The following is a 26,684-nucleotide window of genomic DNA, read 5'->3' on the forward strand; positions in this document are numbered from 1 at the left end:
AGTTTTCAAGTCCAGGGGACTCGCAGGAGTTTTCTCCAGCACCATAGTTCAAAGGCCTCAATTCTTTGGCGCTCAGCCTTTCTTATGGTCCAACTTTCACAGCCATACATTGCAACTTGGAAAACCATAGCCTTGATTATACGCACTTTTGTTGGCAATAGCTTTCCTCCCAAGGAGCAAGCGGCTTTTAATTTCTTGGCAGCAGTCCCCATCTGCAGTGATCTTGGAGCCCAGGAAAATAAAATCTGTCACTACCTCCATTTCTTCCCCATCTATTTGCCAGGAATTGAGAGGGCCGGATACCATGATCTTGGGTTTTCTTAATGTTGAGTTTCAAGCCCACTTTTGCACATTCCTTCTTCACCCACATCAAGAGGCTCTTTAGTTCCTCTTCACTTTCTGCCATTAGAGTGGTATCATCTGCATATCTTAGGTCGTTGATATTTCTCCTGGCAATCTTAATTCCAACTTTTGATTCATCTAGCCCTGCCTTTCTCATGATGTGCTCTGCATATAAGTTAAATAGGCAGGGCGGCAGTATACATCCTTGCCGGACTCCTTTCCCAATTTTGAACCAATCAGTGGTTCCATGTCCACTTCTCACTGTTGTTTCTTGACGCGCATATAGGTTTCTCGAGACAAGTACCTCCATCTCTTTAAGAACTTGCCACAATTTGTTATGATCCACAAAATCAAAGGCTTTAGCATAGTCAATGAAGCAGATGTTTTTCTGGAACTCTCTAGCTTTCTCCATGATCCAGCGTATGTTGGCAATTTGATCTCTAGTTCCTCTGCCTCTTCGAAATCGTGCCTGTACTTCTGGAAGTTCTTGAACCACATACTGCTAGAGTCTAGCCTGTAGAATTTTAAGCATAACTTTACCAGCATGTGAAATGAGTGCAATGGTGTGATAGTTTGAACATTCTTTGGCATTGCCTTTCTTTGGAATTGGAATATAAACTGACCTTTTCCAATCCTGTGGCCACTGTTGAGTTTTCCATATTTGCTGGCAAATTGAGTAGCATTTTTACTGCATTGTCTTTTAAGATTTTGAATAGCTTAGCTGGAATACTGTCACCTCCACTAGCTTTGTTGTTGCTCAGATTTCCTAAGGCCTATTTCACTTCACATTCCAGGATGTTTGGCTCAAAGTCAGTGACCACCCCATCATGGTTATCAGGGATGGTAAGCTCGTTCTTTTATAGTTCTTCTGTGTAATTTTGCCACCTCTTCTTAATCTCTTCTGCCTCTGTTAGGTCCCTGCCATTTGGTCCTTTATCATGCCCATCTTTGCATGAAACGTTCCCTTCATCTCTCCAATTTTCTTGAAGAGATCTCTGGTCCTCCCTATTGTATTGTTTTCTTCTATTTCTTTGCACTGTTCATTTAAGAGGGCATTCTTATCTCTTCTAGCTATTCTCTGGAAATCTGCATTCAATTGGGTTTATCTTTCTCTTCCTTGCCTTTCACTTCCCTTCTTTCCTCAGCTATTTGAAAAGCTTCCTCAGACAGCCATTTTGCTTTCTTGCATTTCTTTTTCTTTGGGATGGTTTTAGTTGCTACCTCTTGTACAATGTTGCGAACCTCCGTCCATAGTTCTTCAGGCACTCTTGCCTATCAGATCTAATTCCTTAAATCTATTTGTCACCTCTACTGTATATTCTTCAGGGATATGATTTAGTTCATACCTGAGTGGCCTAGTGTTTTTCCCTACTTTCTTTAATTTAAGCCTAAACTTTGCAACAAGAAGCTCATGGTCTGAGCCACAGTCAGCTCCTGGTCTTGTTTTTACTGACTGTATAGAGCTTCTCCATCTTTGGCTGCAGAGCATATAGTCAATCTGATTTCTGTGTTGACCGTCTGGTGATGTCCATGTGTAAAGCCGTCTCTTGGGTTGTTGGAAAAACTGAGACACTTCAACGAAAAACGGAGATTCTAAGGACTTTGAATAATTGAAAGAGTGTTAGCAAACTGGTACGCAACATGTCATCTAATACACTTACCAATGACCAAACCTTAGTATTGCAACATGACGGTGTCAATCTAAAGGATACTGAACCCATTGACTTCGCTGCGGCCTTAGTGCCAATCATCCACCGTATCGAGGTTAATGACGATGTCAAAAACTCCATTAGACAGTGTGTCACAGGGCTTCTCATTAACCACAGGCCCAGCTATATCTTGCCAGAATCTGGAAAGGTGGCTCTGAAAGAACTATGGAAGGATGACTCCATTATCATCCTTCCAGCTGGCAAGTGTAGATCCACCGTGGTTTTAGACAAACCCAAATATGATTGCAAAATCTAGTTTGCTCAAGGATGAGAGTGCGTATCGGACCATTAACAAAGATCCAGTGACATCACTCAGCAATCGACTCAGTAAGACAGCGGATAGAGTCAGGAGACAAAACAGAATCCATGATGATGACTATAGAACAATTCGACCCAGGAACACGGCCATAGCACGGATTTATGGACTCCCCAAGCTAGGAGTCCCACTGTGACCCATTGTGTCATTTAGGGGTACACCAACCTTTGGCCTAGCCAAATGGCTGAGTGAAACTCCAATACCTTTCTGAGGACACTGACCACAATAAAATCCTCAGAGGACTTTCTGGCAAGGTTACAATCAATAAAGATGGAGGATGATAATATGATCTCCCATCACCAAGTGCGCTCACACAGAGAGGGCCTCCTCAGGGTGCCATCGGCTAGACAATGTCGGCTGATGACCCCCAGGGGGAGGGCCTTCTCTGTTGGAGCGCCAGCCCTATGGAACCAACTCCCCCTTGAACTTCGGACGGCCCCGGATCTCCGGTCCTTTCGCCGCGACCTCAAAACACACCTTTTCCATCAGGCTGATCTGGACTGATAGGGATTTTAATAATGTCTTAATTTTTAACTTAATTTTATTTTTTACTGGGGCTATTAATTTAATTTTTTCTTAACTTTTGTACTATTGTATCTTATTGTTGTTAGCCGCCCTGAGTCCTTCGGGAGATAGGGCGGCATATAAGTCCCAATAATAAATAAATAAATGATCTCTTTTGATGTTACATCTTTATTCACCTCCATTCCCCCAAATTTAGCTATCTCCATGATAAGGGGTCTGTTACAGAAGGAAGAGCCGTGACACCCCAATTCACTTAGCACAGAAGACTTCATCCAGCTGTTAGGTTTTTGTCTCCAAACATACATTTCAAGGTACCATATATGAGCAGATAAAGGGCACGCCCACGGAGTCCCCCATTTCAGGAGTCATTGCTGAAGCTGTCTGCAAGAACTAGAACGCCAAGCAATGGTTAACTACCTACCCAGGCTTTGGGTCAGGTATGTTGATGACACATTTGCTATCATTAAATGCTGTGACACCACCAGGTTCATGGAGAAGCTCAATTCAGTTTATCCTGACATCCAGTTCACAGCGGAAGAGGAAATTAACAACACCCTACCTTTCCTGGACATGTTGGTTTGTCACCAACCTAATGGTACCCTGTCCACTGCTGTCTACCGCAAAGCAATGCATACGGATTGGATCCTACATTATGAAAACAATCATCCTATGGCACATAAGGCTAGCTGCATTAGAACATTATTTAAAAGAGTTAACACTCATTGCCGCACAGAAGTGGCTAAAACAAAGGAGAAAGCATATCTCTATTGTATATGCAAATAAAATGGTTACTCAGCAAGCTTTGTCTGGCGCTGTTGCAAATGTCAGGAACCATGACCAGCCCATGAGGTGCCGACTACCACAGCTTGGATAACAATCCCATACATCAACAGGGTATCCGAGGCAACTGCACAAATACTTGCGCCCTACATCAATATTGTGCACAGGCCTAATCAAACCCCATGTGCTATGATAATGCGCCCTAAAGAACCACTGTCCACAGGCGACATGTCATCTGTGGACTATAAAATCAATTGCAACAATTGTTGTTGCAACTATATTGGGGAAACTGCTAAACTTCTCAGGACCAGAGTCCCTGAGCATGTATTAGCGGTCAGACGACAGGAACAACGTTCCCAGGTATGGGCACACATAGCTGAGAATGACCAGACTTTTGATTTTGCCGGCTGAGGTCATCACCCATGATTCCACTAAAGGTGGCGTTTACTAAGAGGGTTGGCTGTCCGGTTGCCATTCAATCAACTGACACGTGGAGTTACTGCCGCCATACCAAACATTGAGGAGGCATAAATAACGGTGAGGTTAACTGAATGGGTTAGCCTTTTACCATCTTCACGCTGGATGAATAAAAATATGAAAGAGCTGACACGCTTATCCATCGAATAACATGAGGGCATGACAGATGGAGTGATGAAAATACAAGCAGAGCCTGTTGTTAAGCCGAAGGAGGGACAGCGGTCTAATAGGACGAGATGAGGACATCAATGGCTGACGCGCTTATGCAGCAGACCCAATGCCACGATCAACCGCAATGGCAAGTGCAATGATCCAACAGCACCGGCTAGACGCACCCAGCAACTGAGGAAGGGGAAAGTTATCAAGATCACGAGGGCCAGCTTATACGGCAAAGCTGGAGTTGGTGCGGCCGAGAGCGGGGAGCGGGCAGGCCGATTGCATATTCTATGAGGACATTGACAGCTGACATGCCTAAGCAGCAGGCCAACACCACGATCAAACATGAAAGCAGGAGTAATGGTCTGGCAACAATGCCGAATGACCGTGCGCAGCAAGATAGGCGTGCTAAACAGCTGGGGGGGAGGGAAGGTATCAAGATCTAAATGGAAGCTGGCTTGTACGGTGGAGCCGGAACTACTGAGCGTTTAACTAGCAGGATCTTCCTTTTTTTATTTTAGAAGCATAAAAGGTGAGGGGAACAGTTGTGTTTGCACTTAGGAAATTGCTGACAAGTTAGCTGAAATGATGCACATGAACAGTACAGAACAGAAACCAGGAACCAGCCTGAAAGGAAAAAGCAATGCAAGGGGAACAAAGGAAAAAACAGGAATATATAGTAAAATGCAGTGAGAAAAAGGATACTAAGAACCATTGCCTAAAAATTGCCTATAAAAATACTTCCATATTGCAACAGTACAAAAAAATAGATTGAAAATTAAGAGCAAAGGCATACATTTTTACTCATCTCTTACATATTAATATTAGATTATAAAGGGGCAGCAGAGTAATATAAGTAAAGTAATGTAAGATGCTTATATGAATAATTTATTGGGTTCTTTTACAGCCTGGTATCAAGGAAATTCAGATACTTCACTAGAGTCAACGTTTTTCTATTTTATTAATGGGCAGGGCAAGAGGATTATTTTCCTTAATGTTAGAAGAATGCGACACAAAATTTAAATAAGTTTATTTACTTATATACAGTATGAGACAATAAGTACACATTTTTTGCCTCTTTAAGCAATTTCACTTAAAGACACAATGAGGTCAAAATATGTAGTCCTCTAAATAAGGCCAAGTAATTACAAACATATTACCGTAGTACTGCAAAATACTTGTATAGCATGACTTTACCCACTTCAAGACTGATTAAGAAAAACCTCATGTTTGAATATTAAAACATTGATCTCTTGAAGGTGCTATTTCAAAAATACAATTCTTGGTGCAAATTTTTATATGTGTAACATAGCAAGCATGCAAAACATGTATAAACATGATAAAAAAAATTGTGAGAAAACCTAAAGCCATATTAATTTATTACATCCATATTTTTACAACTGTATAATTGTTTCTATCTAGACAAATATCTTCCACTTGATAGTGCTAACTAGAATGTTTTTAAACTCATTCATTAGTGTATAACATACACTTAATACAATCTTAATAAAGATTTCAGATCAATGTTTTTCAAGCTTGGAAACTTTTAATATGTGTGGACTTCAATTCCCATAATTCCCCAGCCTTCATGCTGAATTATAAAGTCAACAAACTTAAAGTTGCTAAGCTTGAAAACACTGTTTTAAATTATTGAATCTACAAGGCTAACTCAAATAAATTAGCTTTACTTTATTATATGCTGATCATGCCTTTTTTTAAAAGAACAATTTCAAGACCCTAGTCTTAGTAGTCTTTAAATATTAACTTTGTAAAGATTTTGGTATATTTGACTGGGGGAGGGGGGGAATCAGAATTTGAATCCTATTTAAAAGCCCTCCCCATCTCAAATCTCAACATATGTTCTCATTTACTGTAAAATTCTATGCCTGTGTTTTCAACTATATACATTATGTGTTCCATATTATTGTTTCTACTTAAATTCAATATTTATTTATGTACTATATTATAGCACTAAAACAATGTTCTTTATGCATGGTAACTTCACCAAAGAAAGGCAGTGCCAAAGAATGTTCAAACTATCGCACCATTGCACTCATTTCTCATGCTAGTAAAGTTATGCTTAAAATTCTACAAGCTAGACTCCAGCAGTATGTGGATCAAGAACTACCAGAAGTACAGGCAGGATTTCGAAGAGGCAGAGGATCAAATTGCTAACATACGCTAGAGAGTTCCAGAAAAACATCTACTTCTGCTTCATTGACTATGCTAAAGCCTTTGATTGTGTGGATCATAACAAACTGTGGCAAGTCCTTAAAGAGATGGGCATACCAGACCATCTTATTTGTCTCTTGAGAAACCTATATGCGGGCCAAGAAGCAACAGTGAGAACTGGACACGGAACCACTGATTGGTTCGAAATTGGGAAAGGAGTCCGGCAAGGCTGTATACTGTCGCCTTGCCTATTTAACTTATATGCAGAGCACATCATGAGAAAGGCAGGGCTAGATGAATCAAAAGTTGGAATTAAGATTGCTGGAAGAAACATCAACAACCTAAGATATGCAGATGATACCACTCTAATGGCAGAAAGTGAAGAGGAACTAAAGAGCCTCTTGTTGCGAGTGAAGAAGGAGAATGCAAAACTTGGGTTGAAACTAAACATTAAGAAAACCAAGATCATGGCATCCGGCCCTCTCAATTCCTGGCAAATAGATGGGGAAGAAATGGAGGTAGTGACAGATTTTATTTTCCTGGGCTCCAAGATCACTGCAGATGGGGACTGTAGCCAAGAAATTAAAAGACGCTTGCTCCTGGGGAGGAAAGCCATGGCAAATCTAAACAGCACCTAAAAAGCAGAGACATCACAAAAGTGCGTATAGTCAAGGCTATGGTCTTCCCAGTTGCAATGTATGGCAGTGAAAGCTGGACCATAAGAAAGGCTGAGCGCCAAAGAATTGAAGCCTTTGAACTATGGTGCTGGAGAAGACTCCTGTGAGTCCCTTGGACTGCAAGGCAATCAAACTGGTCAGTCCTAGAGATCAACCCTGACTGCTCTTTAGAAGGCCAGATCCTGAAGCTAAAACTCAAATACTTTGGCCACCTAATGAGAAGGAAGGATTCACTGGAGAAGAGCCTAATGCTGGGAAAGATTGAGGGCAATAGAAGAAGGGGACGACAGAGAATGAGGTGGCTGGATGGAGTCACTGAAGCAGTAGGTGTGAGCTTAAATGGACTCCAGAAGATGGTAGAGGACAGGAAGGCCTGGAGGAACATTGTCCATAGGGTTGCGATGGGTCGGACACGACTTCGCAACTAACAACAACAACTTCATCAAATGACAAATGCATATTTTTTCACTTTAGTTGAGAGATTAAAAGTAAAGCCCAACCACTTGACTTTAGTATTTTTCAATAATTAATTCTACTGGAGAAAATGTACTTCCAACATAAGAGTAGCAGATATTAAGTAATGTCTAAGAAAGGCCTGAAAGATATTTGAGCAAAGAGTTTTAAATTTTATCTATACGCTTGTCTGATTGAACAGAAAAATCCTCATTCTCTTCTATAGAATTACACAAATCAGCAGCTGTAGGGTCAGAAGGCATTGTTGGAGTCAGAGTATGTCCAAATCCTTGGTAGTGACCCACAGGTGATGATGGTACAGAAGTAGCAGTAGAAATTGGGTCTTGGCTGGATGTTGACAACAAACTTGTATGTTCACTTTGTTCATGATCCTCACCAAAAAACATTTTTCTTGGCTGACCAAATACCGTCCTTCCTAAAGACAAGAAATTTTAAATGCTGTCATTAATTAAACATAAAAATTTAAAATATTAACTGAACAACTAAAGCACTTATATTTAATAATTATTTGCTAAAGATATATTCTCATTTGTTGCTCACCAACATTGCGAACTTGTTCCGTCACATCTGCTCTAATATCTGAAATATCCCACATTGCAAGAAATGAATCAAAACATGATCCTTCTTCAGCTTCTTGCACATAAGGCTTGTAGGTAAAACTATAATGGTGAGCTATTGCAGCAAAGAACATTTCGACACAGATGATAAAATCCTAAGAAAAAAAAATTAATTTTATTCCTATTCACTCCATAATTAAGCCATTTCAAACTGTAGAAATTTCTACTTTAATGACCATTTTTATGTAAAATATTTTTAGAATGGTATGCTTTTCACCAATTAAAAAAACAGTTTTAAGAACTAGCAATGGTATGAGGGGCATGACCAACCACAATCCCACTATTGTTTCTTAAGGAACCTCTAACCCAAATTCTAACTTCATAAAGAACCGAGGGGAAAATCCAATATCTAGTTTTCTCTTCAGGGCTATAAACCTGTTCTTACTCTCAGAACTGAGAAGCCATCAGTTCTTGATTCTGGGTATGCCAACCCATGGGCAATAAATGTAACACCCAATAAATACTGCAAATCATGATCCTGCACCTTGTCCATGGGATTACCTTGAATACAGACCAGAAGTTTCATCCATTGCAGAATACAACTATCCTCACTATTGCAGAATACAACTATCCTCACTATTGAACGAATATATGCATGAAAACAACTAAAACCGGTTCTAAAAGCACTGCAATAGATATCTATCATCTGCCAGCCCGAGTTTAAAATATCAGCATTAATCCATAAAAGCTGCACACTTTGATTCAGTTATAAAATTGTCTTCCCTGTACATTAATATCAATTAGCTGCAGAGGCCCAATTTGTGATTTTACAATTAATATGCCCTACAGTGTGGTGAATAGGAATTGGTCTTCTCAATAGGAACATCCCAATTACCAAAGCTCCCCCACTTCATCAATCTTTTTAGGAGCAAAACTGATTTTCTTATTGCTCTTCCTTTTTAATATATTTATTATTTTTCATTAATTGGTTACTTTAATTTTTTTTCTAACCACAGTGGACTCCTTTGGAAGATCAACATCACTTATAAAAGCTATGTAGGTACACTATCCTTTTTTTCCCCATATGCTCTCATACAACACCAATTTTTATTGGTCTAGGTATTATGCTGGAAACCTTAAGACTGTTTCCACTTAAGGAGTAGGCCTATACATTTCTAGATGTTATATTAACTACTGAGCAATAGGAAACATTACATGACCAGGTTTGTCATTATTAAAGCATCTTGGGATACTGCTGTAAACTCACAGGAATGCTAAGGCATATTTTAAAATTTTTGAGGGAAATATACTGGGCACTATATGTACTACCAGTTCAAGAGAGATCACAGATTTATCTAAGGAGACCATGAAAAAATTAAGATACTTAACACTACAAAGAAAATGTGGGAACTTCTGCTTTTATTGGGATAAGTTTAAATTAAATTTGTATTAATCCTTTAGATTAAAGGATTGAATATAATAAATAGATATTATATGATACCTACACTTTAGAGTCCTAAGTAAGCCTGGAAGCGTTCATGTATTGCCTCTTACTAATCCATAGCTAATATAACATTTATAGCATTGTTACTCCTATTATGTAGAAGAGCTTATGCAGCATAAAGGAACAAAAGATGATGGTTAAAAAGCTGGTTTAACTTACTTGCAGACCAGTTGCTACAGCTTCAACACTCTGCCATTCCCATGTGTGCGTTTCAGAGATAACACCAACTTTCACCAATATTGCAATAAGTACAGCTTGCCTGTTTTAAAAAGATGGAATTATCAATTAGGTTATCACGTATAAAATTACATTGCCCATATAAAGAAATTATGGAATGATAAAGTACATATATTTTCAAATGAAAAAAATGAATACATATAAAGTTTGAAAGACTATAATTATAAATCAGCAATGAAAGAAGAATTAGGATTTGTAGTCATTTGATCCAAATAGATATAGAAAATGTGCATTCACCAAAATAAAAGAAAAAAAATAAGTTTAATTACACATTGTCCAAAAACTCTGGGGCTTGCATATTAACGTTAAGTTCAGCATGAAATCAAAATTTGCACATTGAAAAAAAATAGCATTGTCTTTTCAAAAAACTCAGATATCAACACATTTCTAACCAAAATGATGGAGGAAAGCTACATATAGATGTATCCTAAAGTATTATACTGTTCCACATTTTCTCAAAGAATTCTAAATTTCAATAACATAAGTTGAAACTGAAATTTACTGTGACGTAAGTTGAAACTGACAAAAATAAATGGTATTTACTGATGTCAATTTTAATTTAACTCACAGTAAATTGGAATTCAAAAAGTGAATGGTATTAGTATTTTTGATCCTATCTGTACTGCCAATAAGTTAGATTTCTAGTTACAATTTAATTTATATAACAGACTTTACAAAAAAAAACATTTAGTTAATATTTTAACATTTCACTTACCAGAAGGAAACAAAAACCACCATTTTCACACAGAGAAATTTTCCTACAGGTCGGATTGGGTTCAGTTCTTCTCGCAGTACTTTATAAAATAACACAAGGCAATACATGGCAAACTAAAACAGAGGGATAACAATGCTTATCTGACATTTCAATACTTGGACTGTTATTATTCTTTATATCCTAACATTTCAGAAGTTATTAAGCCAACATATTGTATCTATGCTTTGTGGGATATCAAGAAAAGGACTGCTACCTTATTCTTGCATGAGTTATTTTAAAAACTTTGTATTTCTTTTTCAATAAATGAAGGACTTCAGACATTTATGATAACATTCATTCTAAACAAACTAATTCTATAAATGAACTGTATGGAATCTCTAAGAGGGATGAAAAAGACTAAATGGTATTCTACACACAATAGTGTAATATAACTAAAAAGGATCAAATATCATTGTCGTTGATCTCCTTTCATAAATTTCTCACTTGCATGCAACTTCACCAACATTTAATACCGTGAAATTAAATATCATGACATGCTAAATATATTTCTAGATTTATCTGTTAAGAAAATGCATAAGACTGGGGCTTCCGGTGGCGGCGCGGCGCCGAAGACAGCCTTCCCGGGCTGCCCGCGGCTCAGCTGTTTGTTTTTTCGCCCGAAACAGCGCTGATCAGCTGTTCGGGCGAAATTGAAGCCCCCTCCTCGGGAGAAGAGGAGGGGGTGAGGTCTCAGGTAGGGGTAGAGTTCTCCGGGGCCGCCTGAGCTTGGAGCTTGGGCGGCTGAAGGATTGAACTCCCCCGAAGCCTGGGTTGCTCCCAGCTGGCCGGCGTCTCTGCTCCGAACTTCTTGGAGCAGAGCCAGGCGTCTGCGAACCATCCCTGCCTGAGGAAAGATCTATGATTTAAAGGAGCAGGCAGAGCGGTGCAAGAGGGAAAGGTGAAGAGGATTATTTTACTATACTTTCTAGCTTTTTGGACTTTTTAAACTTTAAGTGAAAGTGCGTCATAATTGAGGACTAAAAGATGGCGGCGAAACCTCCCCCTAAAACTCTTCGGAGCGGTGGATCCTCGCCGGTGCAACAATCATCACTACAGGCGTTGCACCCTTCTGAAGTGCTGACACCGAAGGATTTACGAGATGCTCTGGATAAACTTTTGGAATCAATCAATCAATCAATCGGTGATAAATTTGCACAGATGGAGGAGAAATTGGAGAAATTGGAGGAGAGAATGGAAGAGAGGATGGAACAGAAGTACAGCGTGATGAAGGTAGACATTTTGTCTTCAGTGCATAAAGTGGCGGGATGTGTGGAAGAATTAGATGAAAAAATGGATGATCTGGCTCAAAGGAACGCTATATTAGAAGTAAAAGCACGGGAGAATGAAAATGCAAGAGACAAAATGGAAAGGGAGTTAAGCCTAGCCCAATATTACCAGATGCAGTTTGCTGTTAGAATCAGAGGGTTAAAAGAGAACATTAAAGAAGATTTAAAGCAGCTGATTTCTGAGGCTCTTGAAGTGGTATTAAACCAGCCAGCATCTGAAATAAGAGCAGCTATGGATAAAGTGTTTCGGGTGAATTCATGGATTGCCAGACAGAGAAAATTGCCTAGAGATGTGGTGGTTTACTTTGCGAAAAGAGAGATTAGAGATCAAGTTATACAAGCTGCCTATGATGCTAAAGTGGTGATTGCTGAACAAGAAGTCTTGGTTTTAAAAGAAATTCCTCCAAGGATTTTAAGGGGAAGGAAGGACTATACATTTCTCGTGCATGAGCTTAAGCAAAGAGATATAAGGTTCAGATGGGAGATTCCAGATGGGCTGATGGTGATGCATGAAGGTAAAAGGTATCGGCTGATTACTGTGAAGCAAGCGCGTGATTTCTATAATAACGTCTTAAAAGCAACCCCATCAACACTTCTGGAAGCTGGAAAGGGATCGGGAGAAGGAGAACATCAAGAGGATGAAACAGAGGAAAGTGGCCCTGGAGTAGATCAAGATACAACTTCTTTGGATGATCCTAGAGAGCAAAGAGTAACGCGTGCTGCTTTAAAACGAGCAAAGAAAATAAAAGAACAAGATCAGCAAAAGTCTTCAGATTCTTCACAACGTACGCAAGCTGTGGGAGGAGCACGGCCTAAAGAAATTAGCCCTATCAAAGCTGTGCTCCAAGAGCTTTGGGAGGATATGCATGGCAACTAAATTTCTAACCTGGAATGTTAATGGACTAAATTCACCGCAGAAGAGGAAGAAAGTTTTTCAATATTTAAAACAATTTAAGATAGATGTTATATGTTTGCAAGAAACGCATATTAGAGTTTTGGATCAAAAGTATTTACTGAACTCGAGACTGGGTACGCAATTTGTTGCCTCTGCAGAGAATAAGAAAAATGGAGTGGTTGTTTATGTTAAAAGTGCCTTAACAGCAGACTTAATTGAAGTAGATAAGCATGGAAGATATGTTATGATTGAGCTGTTGTTAGAAGGCAAAAAGACGCTTCTAGTTGGATTATATGCACCTAATCAACAACAAGCGGATTTTTTTAGCTTACTCCACACAAAGCTTACCCAGTTGGATTATAAATCTTTTATTCTTATGGGAGACTGGAATGGTGTCTTGGATGCACAGTTGGACAAGGCTGGAGCTTTTAAGCGCATTCCAAGTCATGCTAGATTGCCTAAATCTTTTTTTGAAATGAAGGACGACCTGGAATTGAGAGATATTTGGCGTGAGAGGCATTTGCAGGAGAAGGATTATACTTTTTATTCTGATAGACACCAATCTTTTTCGAGGATTGATTTTATTTTGTTGACTAATGATTTTTTTTTTGAGAACTAAAAAGGTGAAGATTTGTGCAAGAACTATTTCTGACCACAGTCCAGTTTGGTTGGAGATTGATAAGGAGAAAAGAGACAGGCGCTCATGGCGTGTAAATGAGAATTTGTTTAGAAATCAGAGAAATGTGGAAGAATGCAAACAGCGGATGAAGGATTTTTTTGAGATTAATATGAATAAGGGTACCTCTATGGATATGGTTTGGGATGCTAGCAAGGCATATATGAGAGGGGTGTTGATATATATGAATAATAGACATAGACGTGCAGTGGAAACTAGAAGGAAAGAACTGGAGAATGAAATAAAGGAAAAAGAAAAGGCTTTGATTCTGAATCCAGAGGATGTGAAGGTTAAGGAGGCTATTAGACTGCTAAGAGGACAATTTGATAAATTAATGGCAGATCAAGTGGCAACCAATCTGCGGTTTGCTAAGCATAATACTTTTTGCAACGCTAATAAGCCAGGCAGATGGTTAGCTTATAGACTGAGGAAAAAACAAAGGGCCTCTAATATAGATAAGATTGAGTATAAAGGAAGGGTTGTGTTTCAACAGAATCTTATTAAGGATGCTTTTGTGGATTTTTATTCGAAATTATATACTAAAGAGGAAATTAATGTAAAAGATATTGATATATATTTGGAGAATGCTAGCATCCCAGTTCTTACGCAAGTACAAAAGGAGGGGATTAATCAACTGATTACAGAAGAAGAAATTCTTACAGCAATTAAGGAATTGAAGTTGGATAAAGCGCCAGGTACGGATGGCTTGACTGCAGCCTATTATAAAAATTTACAATTTGAGATGATAAAGCCGTTAAAGGAACTGTTTCAGACAATTCAGAGGGAGGGAAAGGTGCCACCGTCTTGGAGAACAGCTTTTATCTCTTTGATTCCGAAGGAAGACCAGGATGCTACTCAAGTTAAAAATTACAGACCGATATCGCTTTTGAACACAGATTATAAGATATTTGCTAAGGTTTTGGCTAATAGACTGATGAGGGTTCTGCAACAGGTGATTCATGGGGATCAAACGGGGTTTATTAGTGGTAGGCAAATGAAAAATAATGTGAGACATATAGTTGATGTTTTAGAGTTTTTGGAAAGGCACAACCAGATCTCTGCAGCGCTAATTTTTTTAGATGCTGAAAAGGCCTTTGATCAATTGAATTGGCAATTCTTGTTGAAAGTTTTAGATAAAATGGATTTTGGGGAAAATTTCTTACAGCCGATTAGGGCATTATATCAAAAACAAACTGCCCGAATCATAGTTAACAATAGTCTGACAGCAGCATGTAACATTGAGAAGGGCACAAGACAGGGGTGTCCGTTATCGCCCTTGTTATTTGTGTTAACATTAGAGATATTATTGGTTAAGATTCGGAGTTCGGGAAAAATTAAGGGGATACAAGTTGGGGATCAGGACTATAGATTGAGAGCATTTGCAGATGATCTGGTTGTTACAGTGACCCAGCCAGAGCACTCTGTTGTGGACCTGATGGAGATAATAACACAATATGGGAAGGTTTCTGGATTTAAGGTAAATACACAGAAAACTAAAATTTTGGCTAAAAATATGACAGTTTCACAGAAGGCTCTCTTAGAAGGATTAACTGGATTTGAGATTGTTAAGAGGGTTAAATATTTGGGGGTGATTTTGTCGCCCTCTAATACAAAGCTATATAAAAATAATTATGAAAAACTATGGGGGAAAATTCAAAAAGAATTGGAGAGTTGGCAAAAATTGCAATTGTCTTTGTTGGGACGGATTGCAGCAGTGAAAATGAATGTCCTGCCCAAATTTTTATTTTTGTTTCAAATGATACCGATCCTTAAGAAAGATTCTAATTTGGAGGAATGGCAGCGTGGTATCAATAAATTTGTGTGGGCAGGGAAAAAACCACGAGTTAAACTTAAGATTATGCAGGATACTCGTGAGAGAGGTGGTCTTAAACTGCCTAATTTTAAATTGTACTATGAAGCTGCTGCATTAGTAGGAATAAGTGATTGGATTAATTTGACGCAAGGGAGGTTATTAAATCTTGAGGGCCATGATTTGTGGTTTGGCTGGCATGCATATTTGTTGTATGATAAGAAGGTAGACAGTGTGTTTAGGGTGCATATTTTAAGACAGGCATTGCTGAGAGTTTGGAAGAAGTATAGACATAAGTTGAGTTGCAAGATACCATTGTGGGCAATTCCAAAACACGCAATAGAAAATATTCATGCTGGCTTCAAACATGATGTGACTACGTACAAGGAGATTTTAACTTTGGAAAGAAATGTTTGGTGTTTGAAATCATATAGCCTCTTGCGAGAAGAGAAGGTTGTTCAAAACTGGTTTCAATATATTCAGCTACGGGCCAGGTGGAAAGAAGACCAGAAAAATGGTTTTACAATGACTGATGAAAATTTGATAAAGCAAGTTAGAAATCAGGGATCAGCACATATCAAACGGATATATCTTGCATTGATAGAGATTGATTCAGAGACAGAGCTTGTTAAGGATTGTATGATAAAATGGGCCCAAAACATCCAAGAAGTTATCACAATGGACATGTGGGAAAAGATTTGGGTGAGGAACGTAAAATTTACTCAAGCTCAAAATCTAAGAGAGAACTTTTATAAAATGTTTTATAGATGGCATTTAGATCCTAAAAAGCTTGCAAGTATGTATCCGAATTACCAGCCTAAATGTTGGAGGTGTGGTGATGAAGATGCAACATATTTTCACATATGGTGGACATGTAAGAAGGTCAAGGCTTTTTGGATAAAAGTCTGGTGGAATATGCAGAAGATTTTTAAACAGAGGATAAAGTTTTGTCCGCAACTTTTTTTGTTGGGAATAATTGTAGACGCTACAGTTGTGGACACTAAGTTGATGTTGAACCTAATTACGGCAGCAAGACTTTTGATAGGCCAATATTGGAAGAAAGAGGAATTGCCGACCATAGAAGAGTGGACTTTAAAGGTTTCCGACCTGGCAGAGATGGCGAAGATTTCGGCCTATTTGAAAGATCATTCGCAAGAACGCTATATTATGGAATGGAGAAAATGGATTGAGTTTATCCAGAACAAGTATAGGGTTAAGAAGTTTTATGTAGCATTCGAATAAGTCTTCTTTCGTTTTTTTTTTCTTCTTTATTTTAGTTTTTTTATATATAGATAATATTGTTAAGGTGTGTCTTATCCTATATAAGCTAGAGAGTAATGGATTTTAGATTTTGTAGTGGGTAGTATATGGTTGCTTATGATTGCCTTTTTATAGATATATACCTTGTATTTAGCTCTGGGAAGTCGGGGGGGGGGAGGGGGGGATGGAGGGAGGGGAGCAGGGAGGGAGGTTGGGGGGAGGTAGGGGGGGGGAGTAGGGAGGGGGAAGGTGGGTTTTTTAAAGGAAAATTGTATTTTAAAACTTTTCAATAAAAAAAAAAAAGAAAATGCATAAGACTGTCTACATTTTTCAGATAATTTTTTATCAAGAATCTGAATTTAAAATAAAAGGAAAAAGCATTATTTAATCTCACTTAGAAAGAATATAAAAGTTTCACTACTTACGAGCTGGGATATATTGTTGATAAATACCAGGTAAGTCCAGGCATTTTTGAAGCTAAAATTTCCTTCATCATAGACACCAATCAACTCACAGATTCTGAAAGAATTGAACACAAATTATTTCAGAGAAACTCGTGGAGTACAGTTGAAACAGAGCTAGTCTTAGAGACTCAGATTACCATTTATTATGGATAAATTCTAAACAAATAAGAGACAAGATATAGTTTAATATGGTAGATGAAACTTATAAAATATCTCTGGCTTGATTATATAATAGAGTTTTACCTATAGAAATTTTGCGAAGCTACTGGGGCGGGGAGTAAAAAAGTGACTGGATCCCCAATACTTAATCTTTTTAAAAAGAAATATTTTATTAGAGTGTTTTTCTGTGGTCATGCTTTTAACACTAGCGTCACAGACCAGGGGTTCTGTTCTTTTATTTTCCATTCCTGAATTGGGAATGAATTTTGAACAAATTATAATCCTGGATTGATACAAGGTAAACCCAAAAATATTCACAAAATCTCATAAATTTTGGCAACTGTTAAGTTTTAAGATTAGGTGGGATCTTACCTATTTTGTCTGCATAGCTGTGTATTACATTAACAATTCTTGGTTTAAGACAGATCTAAGTTGCAAGTATAGCAGGAGAGAACACTAAATTCTAATACCAAAACATTTCTTCTATTATTTTATACTTACAAAGCAGTAATAGTAGTGAATGGTCTGACAACTGTGTACTGTAGAACACCAAGCTTACACCTAAACAACAATACCCTATAGAAAAAGCACAGAAAGACTTGAAGAAGTTAAGCAATATAAGCAACAATGTTGCATTGTAAGCAATAATTCTAGTTAGAATCTGGAATACGGCAACTACCTGTATGATTGGAAGGTAAAGACTAGAGCAGTGGTTCTCAACCTTTTCACCACAGACCCCTTTTAAATACCTTTTGTGGCCATGGACCATGGCCACTGACCCCCAAGACTTAAGATTTAAATTTTAGCATTTTTTTGCAGATCCCCGGTGACATCACAGCCCCCCAGGGCTCCATAGACCATAGACTGAGAACCACTAGATAAAGAGATCAATATCAGTCTACTTAAAATAACATTCAGTATTCTTTGCTTAATTTTTATTCATGTATAGTTCCATTTAAGTGAACAATATCCAATCACTAAAATAATTAGTTCAGAACATTTTCCCATCTCAAAAATATGTTACCTTTCAAAAGCCCAATTATTACACTCTCGGCCATTTATATCAAGTCATGAAATAAATTTGTTCTTCCAATAATTAGCCATTATTGTAATTACTGGCAAACACTTGTTAACTAATTACTGATGTTCTCAGTCTATTCTTCTAATATTTTTCCCAATATATTTTTGCCTTCTTGCAGGTCCACTATATAAAAGGATTACACATCAGTAGATAGTCCATCTTCATCAAAACATAGACAGCATTTTCTCCCGAAAATCATGTACTGTACTTTTTAAATAATTTTTCTTTCCATGACACATTCAGGATATATTTAGAACTCCTCCTACTCTAGCTATTTTGAGTGTTACTGGCTTCATTCACACAATAAGCCAAAGACAGTTCATGCTAACAAAAAGGAAACAAACTGTAATATTCTAGCATGGAAAATATTTATTTTTATTTATTTTTTTATTTTAATTCCATTTATATCCCGCCCTTCTCCGAAGACTCAGGGCGGCTTACAAGCTTAGCAGTAGCCTTCATTCTATGTATATGCCTGCTTATTAGGGCTTTCACACACACCCCAAGCGGCATTATTACAAAGTCAGCTTATTGCCCCCAACAATCTGGGTCCTCATTTTACCTACCTCGGAAGGATGGAAGGCTGAGTCAACCTTGAGCCTGGTGGGATGCGAACCTGCACTAATTGCAGGCAGCTGGTGTTACTTAAGGAGGCATTAGCCCACTGCTCCACCAAGGCTCATCATTTATTGATGAATGCAATATAAGACAATAAGTGCTAACGTTTCACTAGCTATGGTAGAATAAAAAAAGCAATATTAGACTTTAAAATATAAGACCATGGACATTAACTATCAATACAAGGCAAAAGAAATCATACAATTAGCTTGGAAAATGTCAGCATCCAGTTATGATATAACAGAAAAATCTACAGAAGTATCTTTAGAGACAGTATATATTAATAAGTGTATTAGTAATTTAGATGAGAACGATTGTGAAGAGTTATCTACATAGTGGTTAATGACTGATTGTAACCATAGTGATGGCTTCATAGCTGCTATAAAGAAATGGCATTATGTTGCAAAGGTAAGTTCCAGATCTGTTCCAAAACTACTTCACCTGGCAATTATTTTAGCAAACTACAATACAGTTCTATATAATCTAATCGACAAGTAGATGTACAGTATATCTACAGTTTGTAAACCATTATTATAAACCACTGTCATGGTTAAGCTCTTCTCTTTCCCTGCAACTGTAAACTGGCTTTAGCAAGTAAGTTCTACCTTCCATTAGAATTGCATGTTTTGTTAAAACTTGAAAGATTCTTAGTTAACAAAATAGAAGACTACAGTAGGATCTATTAAAAATAGGAAGCCAACATACATATCTAGACATAATACAAAACTCTAACTTAATGTAAGATAGTATCTTTTCACTCAACGGGCATGAAAGAGGAAGAACCAAGTTCAAATTTTTTACCATAGAAGACAGTTGAAAGGAGACAATGATGCATTCAACTCAAGGACACAATTTGTCTCCAGAATATTTTACTTTATTAATTTACTATTCCAAGAGAGAAAGAAGGAAAATGAATAGCCCGGGAGAGGAGGGGAAATACAAAGGCAAATCAAAAATAAAAAATAAAACAAAAACATAGTTTTTTACATGTAGAAAACCATTCACTTCCTAAAGTACATCATTAAACCTTGATTACAGAGGATAAAGAGAACAGCAATCCAGACTGTATATCTGTGGTTGCACTGACTTTCCAATATTATTCTATTTTGCTGCTGCTTGTACACAATATATGCATAATTCTTGACATAGTAGTAAGTTCCAAGGTTTTGATTTATGATTCAAAAGTGTAATCACATATTTGTGATGCTTTATATTAAGAAATGTATGGATATTAAACCAAAATAGGGCAATAGTGATATTAGACAATATCATGGGAGTAATTGTCCTTTCACCCATGAGAGGCAACATTCAGGAGTATCTACTAAATATGAAAATGTACCTTTTGTTAAATTAGTATCATCTAATTTAATTTAAGAAACATATTTAACATTATTTAAGGCCTTTAGCCAATGGTTTCCTAAAATGGAATATTAGGATTGTTCCAGAGGTCTTACAAATAACCAATATGAATATTAGCAAATTTTAGGTATTTATTTAAAAAATACTGTTGACTCACATATCAAATTCCAGTATGGATACTGTTCAAGAATTTTAGATGTTAAATTTTATTGGAAAGGCTAATAAGAATAAAGTACAGAAAAGAATATCTCATCTGTTATTTCATATTCAATTAAACAGACATCGCTTTCCTTGGAAAATGGTTTGGTATGGCATTGAAATATTTAAACAGGGAGAAAAGTCTGCTTATTCCATTCCATTCCTTCTCAAGGCAAGTTGAACCATCATTGCAAGGTATACTGCTTTTTCACTCTTGCTTTACAATATTAAACGACAATTAGCCCCCCAGCTTTTTGACATAAATGGTCAGAAACCTCAGCGTAAGCAGTTATGAATCTAAATATAATATAGCATCTTGAAACAATACTTAACTCTATAATAGCGAAAATCAATAGAACTACATTGCACTAAAAGTATTTAAAAATTTCTGTTACTAAAGCAGTCCTGAGAAAAAGCAAATAGAATATGAATTACTGAAAAATCAATATTTGTCTACATTATTTAGAATAAAGTGCGTTATTTAAATTTCTTGAAATTTAGTTTCTTAACTCAAAAGAAGGGAAATATTTTAATAAATTAGTATCAGAAGCAATTTCTACTACAAAATGTGAAAAAAAAACAGAAAAAATACATGATGCACTTACTCTCCCATCGCCCATGGTGGACAGCAACACAATGGTGGCAGATGTCGCTGCTGATCTTTGGCTTCTATGATTAACACCAGATTTGGATACCGGTTGATAAGATAATTTGAAAGAAATACCATGAAGTTATAGATCACATATGCTTCATAGCATTCTCTACAAGTATCCACATATATTGCAATGTTGGGATATTTCAGTGCTATCCACTATTAAAGAAAAAGAAATGAAATAATATTGAAATTCAATTCTAAACATACTATATCTCAATATTGCAGATAAAACATTTAACAATAAAAAGCCTTTACAGCTAGAGTTTTCAAATATAGTATCAAACATAAGCAACAAAAGTCAAGACTTCATTATCCTGAGATATGCACATTTATTCTCAGTTGCATAACTGAGAATTAGTTAGGAGAAATTAATCTATGCACAATTTTTTTTCATGTTTCCTTCAGCTTTTTTCAGATGTCCCTAAAAGAATTCACTGTAATCACATGTCTATTACATTTTTACAAAAAAGTAATTTTTGTAAAAATGTAGATTTTAAAACTTATAAAAATATCAGCAACATAAAAAGTTGCAATTATTCAAAGATTTTCTACACAAAATAATTGTGCAACCTAACAGAATAGAAAAGAAAAGCACTTACACTGTCTAAACTGTAAATTGGCACCATCCATAGAATTCTGTAATGATAAAAACATGTTTGCATGTTATGAGATTTTAATTTAAAGTGTCTGGATTGCTATCGAAGCACAACCAGCTATCACACTTACAGAAACTTACCTTATTATTGGTTTCTGTAATTCTGGTTGAGTATAATGAACTAAATGTTGTAATATCCCCCAAAGTGTTATTGGTATTGTCATCAATAAAAAGATACCAGCAATAAACCATGCTTTAGTATGAACTCCAACCTTTAAAAAACAGACATACACATGCATTAAAAGGACATCATAGGAACATTGATAGATTAAAAAATAATGGTCCTGCACTGATAAAGCAGTCTAATCTTATCAGTACAACTCTCTGAAATAGTCCATTTTTAATAGACAAAATATGCATTAGAAATGTCATTTCCTTGCAAATTGCAATTAAAACAGATGTATAGATAAATATACATAGGTCTCAACCAGACATAAAAACTGCAGTACTTACAATTACATCCAAATATCTACAATAACTATTTCCCATTAAGTCACCCACAATGTAATTCACAACATAGCATACTTCTCTGCTTCTACATTAATATTTCTAAAAGTACATTATCTAGTAGGCCTACTATATACAGTATACATTGCACAGTACGCACAATACATATTGCCTCAGATTGCCAGTAAAACTTAGAAAAGGTATGAAGCAAACAAATGGGGAATATGATATAGCTGGAAGATAGAATATTGTAGTAAATGTTTTAAGTGTTTCTAGTTTTCATTTTACATTGAAGAATTCCTTATATCAGAGGTCCCCAACCTTTTGGACACCAGGGACTGGTTCCGTGGAGAAAGGTTTTTCCGCGGACCAGAGACTGCGTGATTTTGTGTGCTGCCTGCATCCCGCAGATGGGGCTTTTTGGTTGCTTGTGCAGCCCGGTTGCTGGCATGCCGCAGCCCAGTACTAATCCACAGACCAGGGGGTGGGGACTCCTGCCTTTTATCATATGGACAATTCCAAGTAGTCAAAGCAGAAATATTTTAACAAGTTTCTTTGTTGACAACTTTATGACAGATCTAAAAAAGCAAAGCATTAAATTCAAGAAAAGATCTAGATTATGAATAAATTACTTCAGGTCCAGGATGGTAGTAAAGCATTCTGTATCAACGCATACTCTGTAAGTTATAAGCCATCGATAGATATGAAATGTATTTCCAGATATTTGTTTCCCATAGCATAAGTAGGAATAAACACAAGAAAGCAGAAAAGTCAGAAATGTCTGGTGTATTAGGTAGTTAATCTGTGTGTGGGTGCAGATGTTTTGATTTTGCTACTCAACCTAAATAAGCAATGATGAATAGCTGCAGGGAAAGTTGTCTTTCATATACCTTAATATTTTTCATCTGCAAAAGATAATTATCAGGTAGAGCCTAGAGTTGGAACTGGTAATATATGGTCATCCAGAATTTTTTGAATTCTTATCGGACTAATCACTGTGGCTAATGGCGACAGGTACAAACTTGTGGTCAGATGTTGTAAATTCTCAAGATAAAATGTGAACAATATACGAAACACAATATCCCTGTGAACATGACAGTAACTAGAGAAATAGGTTTTATGTCTTTTCCCTACTTCTTAGTAACATAAATATCATATAAAAAATAAAAATATTTTAGCTTTGTTTTAAAACTTCATCAGTTTTCTTAACAGCTCCAAATGAAGTGTGTAATGTAATGTCCCATTTATAGAACATTGTGTTCAGCAAAACTGGCTTTATACAAAATCAGTCCACTATATGTTGATACTACAATTTACTCTATATGAGGTGCAAGCTGTGTGTGCATCCCACCAAGTATCCTTTTGCAACCTCCAGAACTCTCTGTATAAGGAGGGAGAGGGGAAGGGGAAGAGGGAGAAATAAGAATGTAACTTTTGCTATGCACTCAAGGCATTTCAGTCTTGTTGCAAAGCTACAGTTTTTAGATGAAAAAGTATTTCTAGCCAGAATTTCACTTCACAATGTCCAATCTATTACTGAACAGTACTGTCACTGTTACTAAGAAAGGTGCAGCTCCCAGTTTTCTAAGCCATAAAAATCAGGACAACGCCTAAAGCATAGCCAAGACACTTTGATGCCACCTAAAGAGTCTTCAGAATTTTTGCGGCCCAGGTCTGGTTAATCCTCAACAAAGGTCACCACAATTTGAACCGTGAAGGCTTCGAGTTAGGATATGCCCGATTGGATATGAGTGACAGTGGAGCTTGCAAGTTTTTAGGTTTTAAATCAAATACAATGCGAACATGATAGTAACTACAGTAGATAAGTATATTTGATGTCTTTTCCCTACTTCTCAGTCATGTAAATATTCCCAAACAAGTTCGCCAACAGGGACATCAGAAAAACCAGTATTTAAAACATCCCTTTCCCCGCGGGAAACTGCCTCCCAGACCCCGATCCGTTCAGACGGCCGGAATAGCGTGGTCTTAATTGCCAGGGGGAGTGGGGATTACATCCTGGAAGACTCCAGTTCGGGACAGCTCCGTCACTACTGTATTGCGCACTTCGGGAAATACCGAGTTAGGGGTGGGTGGCGCGGCGGAGAGGAAGGCGGTCCCCTTCCCCTTCGAAGTCCCGGAAGACCAGCCATTGCAGAGGCAACAAGGAAGGCAGGCCGCCGTTTCTCCCCTCGCAGACGCAGGGAGGCAGAGCTGACTCACCCTCCGGCAGTGCTCGGAGCAGAAGGTGGGGGGTGGGGGGGAAGCAGAGCGCCCCGGCTCACGCGGCGCCTGCCCTCACGCACCTCCAGTTTCTGCAGCTCCCAGACGCAGAGCGGCACGGCCACCAGCAACCCCACCAGGTACACCGTAGCCACCAGCGGCCGGATCCAGCGGCGCCAATTGCCGCAGGTGCAGGGCATGGTGTCGCTGGCTCAGCCCCTCTCGGCCCTCAACGCCACTTCGGTGCGGTCGAGACCGGCCGCCGGTTTAAGAACTGGCCAGGAGGGCCACGCTGGTGCATGGCCGCAGGCTGCCTCCAGTCCCGCCCTTCCGCCGCCATCCGCCGCTCGCCTGCTGCCCCGCAGCTGCCCCGCGCTAACAAAGCAGGCCGCCCTTCCCCTCCCCGTTCTCTCCCACTCTCCCGGCACGGAAACTCGCGCGGGCTACTCCCGCCCCCGAGCAGCGCCGAAGCAGCAGTACTTCCGGCTCTTTGAAATAAACAACTCTCCCCCTGTCGGCAGCCAGGACGTCATTGGATGAGGCTTAGACCATGTGATGGTCACGTGGTGTTTCTTGGCGTACCTTATACTCTTCCCCGCGGGTTCGTGGATGGTCGTAGAGTTGGTGTAGACCAGGGGTAGGCAACCTCGGCTCTTTTATGACTCATGGACTTCAACTCCCAGAATTCCTGAGCCAGCCATGCTGGCTCAGGAATTCTGGGAGTTGAAGTCCATGAGTCATAAAAGAGCCGAGGTTGCCTACCCCTGGTGTAGACTGTAGGGCTAATGAGGACTTTCCTGAAAGTTGCTTTGTACCTACAACAATAATTCTTACTGATTGGTCCCATGATGCAAGAGCTTTACCTGCTTTCTTTTATAGTGCTTTCCTTTGGAATTGATGCAATCCTATGAAACTTCACATTTTAATGAGTTTAATCTAGTCCTCAATGAGTAAATGTTGTTTTAAGATGTGACATACTCTTCTAAGGATGATAAATATACTTTTCTCCATATCTACCTACCTTACTGTGAGTTCCGTTGTCTCTTCGTGAATCCCATAACCTTAGTGTCCCAAAGGTGCTCTTTTTTCCCACGAGGCAACTGGACTTTCTTTTTTTTCTTTGAAGATGTTTCACTTCTCATCCAAGAAGCTTCTTCAACTCTGTGTCAAAGGAAGAACATCTGAACAAGAACAAACTCTTTTGAAGAGTTTCATCTGTCAGAACCATGACACTGGATGGTGGGGAATGGAAGGATTTATATTCCTTGCAGACAGCTGGTCAAATTCAAGGTGCTGGTTATTACCTATAAAGCCCTACATGGCCTGGGTCCGGGTTATTTGAGGGAACACCTGCTGCCGGCATCAAACGCCCTTCGCCCAGTGCGCTCCCACAGGGAGGGTCTGCTCAGGGTTCCGCCGGTGAGAGATTGCCGGCGGGTGACACCCAGGGATAGGGCCTTCTCAGTGGGAGCGCCTGCCCTCTGGAACCAGCTGCCGGTAGAGCTGAGGACTGCTCCCGACCTCCGATCATTCCGCCGGGGCCTGAAGACCTGGCTCTTTGAGCTCTCGGGCCCAGGCTGAGGAGAAAATTTTAACTGGGGTTTTTAGTGTACAGGGTGAATTTAATGCTTTTTAACTGGTTTTAACTTTTGTATGTTTTGATTTTTAATTCCCTGTAAACCGCCCTGAGTCCTCAGGGAAAGGGCGGTATACAAATGCAATTAAATAAATAAATAAAATAAATAAATTTGCATTCTTAAGAGAGTCATTGAGGCCATTTGGCAGTTTATCATCAGGGTCACCTGAGTAGTACAAAAGGGTGTGGAGCCTTCTTGGAACTGCTGAAAGGACTGTTGTATACTGGAGATAGATTATGTCGTATCCCGATTATGTCATATCCCTCCATCTCTGTTGAGAGACGGCTGTTCAAATTTGACACAAATGGCCCCTTTAATCCCTCTTTCAAACCAGCGGTCCTCCCTGTACAAAATGTGGATTTTGCTGTCTTCGAAAGAGTGGTCTTTCTCTTTTAAATACAGATCAACTGCTGAATCTTGTACTGATGGGTTTGTTCTATGTTGTGCCATGCATCTATGAAGTGGTTGTTTTGTTTCCCCAATGTACAATGTACAACCCTTCCATTCCCCACCATCCAGTCAGAACTTGCATGAAGTGAAACGTCTTCAAAGAAAAAGCAAGAAAGTCTAGTTGCCTCGTAAAA

General features: G+C 38.5%; 1 protein-coding gene across 2 annotated transcripts; it reads right to left on the minus strand.

The window, feature by feature from the left end:
* Positions 1-6,977: 6,977 nt before the first annotated feature.
* TMEM184C (transmembrane protein 184C) lies at positions 6,978-24,922 on the minus strand. 2 transcript variants are annotated; one of them, XM_081332151.1, is made up of 10 exons: positions 24,547-24,922; positions 21,878-22,008; positions 21,741-21,777; positions 21,092-21,297; positions 17,732-17,806; positions 17,033-17,126; positions 10,642-10,754; positions 9,849-9,948; positions 8,169-8,340; positions 6,978-8,043 (listed from the first exon to the last, which is right to left on the minus strand). In XM_081332151.1, exons 1-10 carry the CDS (start codon positions 24,661-24,663, stop codon positions 7,775-7,777), a joined length of 1,314 nt encoding a protein of 437 aa, XP_081188277.1. In that variant the 5' UTR covers positions 24,664-24,922; the 3' UTR covers positions 6,978-7,774. The 2 variants fall into 2 exon arrangements, with proteins under 2 accessions (XP_081188277.1, XP_081188278.1); XM_081332152.1 differs by lacking the exon at positions 21,741-21,777.
* Positions 24,923-26,684: the final 1,762 nt, after the last annotated feature.

Source organism: Vipera berus (genome assembly GCF_964194415.1).
Source record: "Vipera berus genome assembly, chromosome: 7".
NCBI classification, from domain to species: Eukaryota; Metazoa; Chordata; class Lepidosauria; order Squamata; family Viperidae; genus Vipera; species Vipera berus.